The 9617-nt window shown below is 38.3% G+C and overlaps 1 protein-coding gene across 1 annotated transcript in view; it reads left to right on the top strand.

Moving 5' to 3' along the window:
- Nucleotides 1–8674, top strand: part of LOC308668591 (lipase member M-like) — a gene marked incomplete at both ends in the record, with an annotated part of 24524 nt that extends 15850 nt beyond the window's left edge. Inside the window, 4 exons of the mRNA XM_081328601.1 lie at nt 3973–4119; nt 5679–5750; nt 6500–6565; nt 8441–8674. Of these exons, the coding sequence (XP_081184727.1) occupies nt 3973–4119; nt 5679–5750; nt 6500–6565; nt 8441–8674 (519 nt within the window). The remainder of the gene's footprint in view (nt 1–3972; nt 4120–5678; nt 5751–6499; nt 6566–8440) is intronic.
- Nucleotides 8675–9617: the final 943 nt, after the last annotated feature.

Genomic DNA, 9617 nt, shown 5'->3' with positions numbered 1-9617 from the left:
ATTGTGATTCCTACTGAACCAGACTGAGAGACTATTTAAAGGCTCACCCTTTGCAGGTGTTATGGCTTAATTAGCTGATTAAAGTGGGACACTTTGAGCCTAGAATATTGCACCTTTTCACAATATTCTAATTTACTGAGATTGTGGATTTGGGGTTTTCATGAGCTGTACACCATAATCATCACAATTATGACAAATCACAGCTTGAACTATCTTGCTTTGCATGTAATGAGTCTATCTCATATATTAGTTTCCCCTTTTAAGTTGCATTACTGAAATAAATGAACTTTTGCACGATGTTCTAATTTTTCAAGTTTCACCTGTATTGTAAATTTATTCTGTACCGAATAAAGATACATTTGAAATAGGAAGAGTGCTTTAAATTTACTAAGAATTATTGTTGTTGTTAGCTACGAAGTCGTGTCCGACTCATTGCGACCCTATGGACAACATTCCTCCAGGCCTTCCTGTCCTCTACCATCTTCTGAAGTCCATTTAAGCTCATGCCTACCGCTTCAGTGACTCCATCCAACCACCTCATTCTCTGTCGTCCCCTTCTTCTATTGCCCTCAATCTTTCCCAGCATTAGTCTCTTCTCCAGTGAGTTCTTCCTTCTCATTTGGTGGCCAAAGTATTTGAGTTTTAGCTTCAGGATCTGGCCTTCTAAGGAGCAGTCAGGGTTGATCTCCAGGACTGACCGGTTTGATCGCATTGCAGTCCAAGGGACTCGCAGGAGTCTTCTCCAGCACCATAGTTCAAAGGCCTCAATTCTTCGGCGCTCAGCCTTTTTTATGGTCCAGCTTTCACTGCCATATATTGCAACTGGGAAGACCATAGCCTTGACTATACACACTTTTGTTGACAGGGTGATGTCTCTGCTTTTTAGTGTGCTGTCTAGATTTGCCATGGCTTTCCTCCCCAGGAGCAAGCGTCTTTTAATTTCTTGGCTACAGTCCCCATCTGCAGTGATCTTGGAGTCCAGGAAAATAAAATCTGTCACTACCTCCATTTCTTCCCCATCTATTTGCCAGGAATTGAGAGGGCCGGATGCCATGATCTTGGTTTTCTTAATGTTAAGTTTCATCCCAAGTTTTGCACTCTCCTTCTTCACTCGCAACAAGAGGCTCTTTAGTTCCTCTTCACTTTCTGCCATTAGAGTGGTATCATCTGCATATCTTAGGTTGTTGATATTTCTTCTGGCAATCTTAATTGCAACTTTTGATTCATCTAACCCTGCCTTTCTCATGATGTGCTCTGCATATACGTTAAATAGGCAGGGCGACAGTATACAGCCTTGCTGGACTCCTTTCCCAATTTTGAACCAATCAATGGTTCCGTGTCCAGTTCTCACTGTTGCTTCTTGACCCGCATATAGATTTCTCAAGAGACAAATAAGATGGTCTGGTACTCCCATCTCTTTAAGACCTTGCCACAGTTTGTTGTGATCCACACAATCAAAGGCTTTAGCATAGTCAATGAAGCAGAAGTAGATATTTTTCTGGAACTCCATAGCTTTCTCCATGATCCAGTGTATGTTGGCAATTTGATCTCTAGTTCCTCTGCCTCTTTGAAATCCTGCCTGCACTTCTGGTAGTTCTCGATCCACACACTGCTGGAGTACTTCTGGTAGTTCTCGATCCACATACTGCTGGAGTCTAGCTTGTAGGATTTTAAGCATAACTTTACTAGCATGTGAAATGAGAGCAATGGTGCGATAGTTTGAACATTCTTTGGCACTGCCTTTCTTTGGAATTGGAATATAAACTGATCTTTTCCCATCTTGTGGCCACTGTTGAATTTTCCAAATTTGCTTGCAAATTGAGTGTAGCAATTTTACTGCATCGTCTTTTAAGATTTTGAATAGCTCAGTTGGAATAATGTCATCTCCACTACCTTTGTTGTTGCTCAGCTTTCCTAAGGCCCACTTCACTTCACATTCTAGGATGTCTAGCCCGAGGTCAGTGACCACCTCATTGTGATTATCAGGGACATTAAGCTCATTCTTGTATAGTTCCTCTGTGTAATTTTGCCACCTCTTCTTAATCTCTTCTGCCTCTGTTAGGTCCCTGCCATTTTGGTCCTTTATCATGCCAATTTTTGCATTAAACGTTCCCTTCATCTATCCAATTTTCTTGAATAGGTCTCTGGTCCTCCTTATTCTATTGTTTTCTTCTATTTCTTTGCATTGTTCATTTAAGAAGGCATTCTTATCTCTTCTAGCTATTCTCTGTAATTCTGCATTCAATTGGGTGTATCTTTCTTTTTCTCCCTTGCCTTTCGCTTCCCTCCTGTCCTCAGCTATTTGCAAAGCTTCCTCAGACAGCCATTTTGCTTTCTTGCATTTCTTTTTCTTTGGGATGGTTTTAGTTGCTACCTCTTGTACAATGTTGCGAACCTCCATCCATAGTTCTTCAGGCACTCTGTCTATCAGATCTAATTCCTTAAATCTATTTGTCACCTCTACTGTATATTCATCAGGGATATGATTTAGTTCATACCTGAGTGGCCTAGTGCTTTTCCCTTTCTTCAGTTTAAGTCTAAATTTTGCAACGAGAAGCTCATGGTCTGAGCCACAGTCTGCTCCTGGTCTTGTTTTTATGGACTGTACAGAGCTTCTCCATCTTTGGCTGCAGAGCACATAGTCAATCTGATTTCTGTGCTGGCCGTCTGGTGATGTCCACATATAAATTATACTGATATCTGAAAAAGTGCAGTTGCTCAATTTTTTTCTGGTTATGGCTTTCTAATTTTCTTCAATAAATATGATATCTTCTAGGGTATCAGATTTTTTTTAAAAATGGGATTATTAAAATGGGGTTGCATTAACAGAAGTGTGGGATCACATGAAGTATTAGTACCAATTTATAAAGCTTTAGTAAGACCACACTAGAACACTGCGTCCAGTTTTGATCACCACGATATAAAAAAGATGTTGATGGAGTGCAGAAAGGAACATCAAAAATGATTAGGGCGCTGGAGTCTACAACATATGAAGAACAGTTGCAGGAATTGGGTTTGTCTAGTTTAATGAAAGGAAGGAAGGCTAACATTGATGGCAATGTTCCAATATTTGAGTGGTTGCCACAAAGAAGAAGCAGTCAAGCTATTCTCCAAAGTACCAGAAAGCAAGACAAGAAAGAATGGATAGAAACTAATCAAAGAGAAAAGCAGCTTAAAACTAATAAGAAATTTCCTAAAGTGAGAACAATTAACCAGGGAAATGGCTTGCCTTCAGATGTTGTGGGTGCTCCATTACTGGAGGCTTTTAAAAAGAGACTGGACAACCACTTGTCTGGAATGGTAGAGGGCACGGGTGTCAAATGTGCTGCGTCATGTGACATGTCACGATGTTTCACAACTTTTTTCACATTGCCAGAGCTGGGGTGGGCACAGCCTCTACATGACACATCCAGCCCGCAGGCTGGCAGTTTGACACCCCTGGTATAGGGTCTCCTGCTTGTGCAGGGGGTTGGACTAGAAGACCTCCAAGGTTCCTTCCAACTCTGTTATTCTGTTATCTGGGCAATTCCAATCCCATTCAAGTGGATGAAGCCTGCCAGTTTGGGGAGATTTGGAGCATCGTGGGCAAAATCTGAAATATCTCCAGGTTCTACAGGAGTATAGAGGAAGGAAGGAAGGAAGGAAGGAAGGAAGGAAGGAAGGAAGGAAGGAAGGAAGGAAGGAAGGAAGGGTTGGAAATCTTTCTTCCAGGATGAAGAAAACAACTGAGAAAAAGCTGATTTCATGCTTCATGAAGTATTCAAGTCTGTTACTCCCAGTCCAGGACCTTTAACTGCTGCACTGACCTAGCTCTTGTTTGCAATTACATGTTGTAATATATAGTCAATGAAATTTTTCAATAAGTTAAATGTTGCTGGCTCAAAAGTCAGTAGGAACCAGATGAGCTTAGCGTGACTTACAAATCATCATCATCATCATCATCTATGCTTAATTTACTTCTTATTTTTACAGCAAATATTAGGTGACAAAGATTTTATATTTACCCACAAGCCTATGAAAGACTTCATGAAGAACTTATGCACAACTGAATTTATGCATCAATTATGTTCACATCTCATTTTCTTACCTGGTACTTATAATGTAACAAATCTAAACATGGTAAGTCTTCCTGTGAAATATATTTCTCTGAATGGTGTATTGGGTTGTGTCTCTCTAAATTTTACAAAGGTTTCATCATCAAGGCAAAAAGTAAGCTTTCAAAGAATGGAATCCTTTGCTTCCTACACCCACCCTCTTTTTAAATGCTACACCTTTTTAAAAAAAATTGAGAATATTTTAAGGAAAAGACAACAGAAATAATTTGTGTAGGCCCCGCAAAGGAGCCCATCCATCTATGGATGTGTATTCGCATTAATCAGATGGCTCATAGATTTCATTCTATCAGTAAACTGGCCTGTAGAATATAATCCCCAAAGTAACTTTAGCAGTTCAGTATTTTGGCTACAATGTACAGTTTGGGTACAATGGAAAAAAAAGATGGGAAGCTCAGAATAGCCCCTTCTGAAACTCCTCAAGCTGGCTCAGTCCTTCATTCCTTAAAGGCTACTTAATTTCCAATAGGACTAACTTTCCCAGTTTTTGACATTACTAGGATATGGTGCTATTTTAGTTAACTAGCCCAGTTTTTGAACTGCTAGCTGAAATGGCTGAGAAGTGAGGTGTTTTAGTTAAAAACCACTGCAGTTTATAACAGCCAGGATACAGCATTGTACTAGGAGCTCAAATCTATGGAAAATAATAGTGAATAACTTTTGTTCTGCTTTTTTCTGACTTCACTGGAGAAGGAACCATGAAGACAATATAGATCAAGGACATGCTAACAATTGAAATCCTTCCTCTCCCACCCACTCCCAGTTACACATTCATGATAGTGATCTAACTCCATGAATCATAAAGATAAAATAACAATAGCTAATAATGAAGTCCTTTGTGAATGGTAAGCCAAAATAAGATAATGTACATTGGACTGGAAGCATAATATTGAATTGTACTGTGCATTTTATAAATATTTCCCTATTCATGCATTCAGCCAGGAAATGGTCATTTTATGAAGCAATCAGCAAAGTTTATGATGTGTCTAATGTGTCTTTTAGTTCTAAATGAAATCTTTCTGGCAAATCAACATAGCAGCCAAAATTCTAGAATGCTGTATTCTTGATTTATTCATGTGCAACAACATCCAGACATTTCTGACCCCTGAAAAGCCACAAACAAATGTGATTAATTTCAAAGCTGAAACTATTTCAGCCAAGATCTTAGCATTCCAGGTAAGGTGGATCATAACCTGAAACCTATAGTAGCTTATGGGGGTTGATACACTTTCTTATTTTAAACACCAAAACCAGTGGGCAATCTGGAGGAGTTTCATTGTCAGGTGTGAGACAAAGTGGGCCTTTGATTGAGATTTATGCAAGTGTAAAGTGAGCTTCTGTGTTTTTATGGCACAGTCACACAATATCACACTTACTGATAGAGTTCTCAGTACAAATTGCCATCATAACCCAAGGATTACCTAAGGTGATGACAAAACCTATTACTCTGCTAAAGGTAGGATGTTATATCTTCTTTGAAAAATGAGCAATGCAAGTAAATATTTTCTTTTACCAGTTGTCTGATTTCTTTTTAAAAAAATCCACTGACGTATCAAATCTCTACAGAGCCGAATTGATGTATATGCAGCTCACTATCCAGATACAACATCAGTTAAAACCGTCTTACATTGGAAACAGGTACAATGTCTTTAATAATTTTGGTTAGATTGTATGCCATTTTAACCATCAAGGTCCCCTGAGATATGACATTGGCTCTGATGTTGATAATTTCCAGGATTGTCTAGGTTGTCTGTCCCAACCTCACATTTTCTGGATGTACTAATCTACAAATATTATTCAAAGTTTTATGAGATTTATGGTACAATGCCTTAGAAGAGCACCAGACTTTGAAAGTTTATCATATTAAAGAATGTTATGTCTGCATTATTCACTTAATTTTTAAAAAATAATATTTTATTAATTTTACTTTTGAGTATTTAAAAAGCAACGTGGTGACTGGGTTAATCAATAATTCAATAACAAAGTCTTTAGTGCAAATCTCAAGTTATAACATCAAGGTCTTCAGCTAGAAGTATTTAAAATATAGTTCTATTTATAAAGGACAAGGCTGCAAGCTGTAGTTCTATTTATTAAGGTCAATCTTTTTTTTCCTTACAAGTGCTCAACACCTTCTCTTGATTTCAATAAATATTTTTATTGTTTTACCTAAAGCACATTTACCTTTTCCTCTGAAGTTTCTTAGATCACAAATGAGAAATAACAGTTCTTTAGATCTCAGTCCCAATATTAAAATATATATCATTGTATTTCTGTATTTCTTCTTTTTTCCTGTTAGGTCTTGTTCTTTGGATTTGCTATAATCATAATCATAGATATGGGGATATACTGTATATAGTATCTAATGCTTTCTCTGATGCTTTTGATAGATGCTGAATACAGAAAAGTTCCAATATTTTGATTATGGGGACAAAAATCAGATGATATATAAACAGGTAAGTAGGAAAGCTTTTAGAAAATAATTACAATGGCTTAAAATAATTAGATTATTATATCAAGAACCTGTATTATAATAGACTTTGAGTAAAAAAAATACCTCAAATATGTTAATTAAAATCCAACACCATGGGTATAGTTTTTAATTTTGACATGGCTATACCCATTTTTTTAAAAAAAAAAATTCTTTGATTATGTAAAGGTACTTTGTTTGTATAAAGGTGCTTTGCTTAGGTAAAGGTATTTTGATTTATGACTTTGATTTATATTTTCCTTCTTAGGAAATATTTTCACTGTGTCCATTACTATTGTTGCTCTTCCTCAATTAAAAGGAATGCACACATACAGCTATGCATGAATATAACCAGCTATGATACTAGAATAGAATAGAATAGAATAGAATAGAATAGAATAGAATAGAATAGAATAGAATAGAATAGAATAGAATAGAATAGAATAGAATAGAATGGAATGGAATGGAATGGAATGGAATGGAATGGAATGGAATGGAATGGAATGGAATGGAATGGAGTGGAGTGGAGTGGAGTGGAGTGGAGTGGAGTGGAGTGGAGTGGAGTGGAACGGAACAGAACAGAACAGAACAGAATAGAATAGAATAGAATAGAATAGCAGAGCTGGAAAGCACCTTGGAGGTCTCCTAGTCCAACTCTCTACTCAGGCAGGAAACCCTATACCATGGGCTGTTGGTTTGATCTCTGAGCTTGGCAATTTGGCTGCAAATGTTTCATCTCCATTTTGGGAACATCTTTAGTGCGCTTTGAAGATGTCCCCTTAAATGGAGACAAAATGTTTGCAGACAATCGCCAAACTCAGAGATCAAACTAACAGCCTAACTACCAACCCGAGCTACTAATATTCAAACACATCTCAACCCTATACCATTTCAGACAAATTGTTGTCCAATCTCTTCTTAAAATCTTCCAGGGTTGAAGTACTGTATTCACAACTTCTGGAGGTAAGTTGTTCTGACTGTCAGGAAATTTCTCCTTAGTTCTAGGTTGGTTCTATCCTTGATTAGTTTCCATCCATTGCTTCTTGTCCTGCCCTCAGGTGCTTTGGAGAATAGCTTGACTCCCTCTTCTTTGTGGCAGCCCCTGAGACACTGGAAGACTGCTATCATGTCACCCCTCGTCCTTCTCTTCATTAGACTAGACATCCCCAATTCCACCAATGTTTTACTCTCCATCCCCCTAATAATTTTTTTTTGCTCTTCTCTGCACTCTTTGTAGAGTCTAACATCTTTTTTACATTATGGTGACCAAAACTGGATGCAGAATTCCAAGTATGGCCTTACCAAGGCATTGTTAAAGAGGTATTAACACATCACATGATCTTGATTCTATCCCTCTGATAATGCAGCCTAGAACTTTGTTGCTTTTTTGGCAGCATGCTGCTGGCTCATATTTAACTGATTATCCACTAGGACTCCAAGATTCCTTTCACAGTTACTACTATTGAATGAGGTACCACCTATATGGTACCTGTGCCTTTGGTTTTTCTTGCCTATATATAGAATCTTACTTTTTTCACCATTAAATTTCATTTTGTTAGATAACACTCAATGTTAAAAAAAACATAGTTTTTTAAGAAGGAGATACTATAAATTCCTCCATTGGACATGAAAGATAGCAATGACAAACAATGGAAATAACAATGAAAGAGTAAATGAAAATAACCTTTTCAGTCTCATCTTCCTTCTCTTCTCTCCTCTCATCCCCATCATACCATTTAAATGACAATTAATATCTGATCCATATGAAAAATGTAACTATTTCAGAAGTCTGTGATTGTGACTCAGTATTAACACTGCATTACAATTATCAATGTTATGATTCCCTTGTTTTACTTTCTAGACAGTTCCTCCTTCATATCAAATTAAAGACACAGCGGTACCAATTGCAATGTGGTCTGGGGGACAGGACACGATTGCAGACCCAGAAGATACAGAGCTCTTACTTTCTCGTATTGTTAACCTGGTTTATCATCGCTCTTGGTCAGACTGGACCCACTTTGATTTCATCTGGGGACTTAATGCTCCTGAACGCTTGTTCTTCAAAATAATTCACTTGATAAAGATGTCTATGTAAATCAATAGTTTGCTGTATATTTGCATATGCATCTGCAAATACAAATGTGGATTAATAAAGAAGGTGCATTCTCTGTCACAGAATTGCCTTTTGGTAACATCATTTTTCACTCCCCTTACCCAGATTTATTCAACCCCCAACTTGACTTGGCTTAAAAAACCTTGCACACTTGGCTTGTATTACTTTTGGTCAGAATGATTATTACTTTTGGTTATTTGAAGTTTCCTGTCTGTACTCCCATCTCTATTTTATCAGTACAGGTAGTCCTCGACTTCTGATCACAGCTGAGCCCCAAATTTTCTGTTGCTGAGCAAAACCATTGCTAAATTAGTTTTGCCCCATTTTATGACTTTTCTTGCCACAGGTGTTAAGTGAATAACTGCAGTTGTTAAGTTGGTGGTATGCTTGCTAAGCGAATCTGGCTTTCTCATTGACTTTGCTGGTCAGAAGGTCACAAAAAGTGATCACTTGACCTGGGACATTGCAACCATCATAAATATGAATCAACTGCCAAGAATCTGAATTTTGATCATGTGACCATGGGGATGCTGCAACAGTCATGTGAAAAACAATTGTTGTCGTTGAGAGTGTGGTAGCGCATCAGCTCCCTACGTTCCTGGAGGAAACTGATTATCTTGACCCGTACCAATCGGGTTTTAGACCTGGGCATAGCACAGAGACGGCATTGGTCACACTGGTGAATGATCTCTGGCAGGCTCGAGACAGGGGTTGTTCCTCTGTCCTAGTCCTATTAGACCTCTCAGCAGCTTTTGATACCATCGACCATGGTATCCTACTGCGGCGTCTCAGGGGGCTGGGAGTGGGGGGCACTGTTTTACAGTGGTTCTCCTCCTACCTCCTGGGCCGCTCGCAGTCGGTGTTGATGGGAGGACAGAGGTCCACCCCGAGATCTCTCATTTGTGGAGTCCCTCAGGGGTCGGTC

The sequence above is a fragment of the Vipera berus genome (genome assembly GCF_964194415.1).
Source record: "Vipera berus genome assembly, chromosome: 5".
NCBI classification, from domain to species: Eukaryota; Metazoa; Chordata; class Lepidosauria; order Squamata; family Viperidae; genus Vipera; species Vipera berus.
Note: the sequence above shows the minus strand (reverse complement) of the source record. Positions and strands in the feature narration are given on the sequence as shown.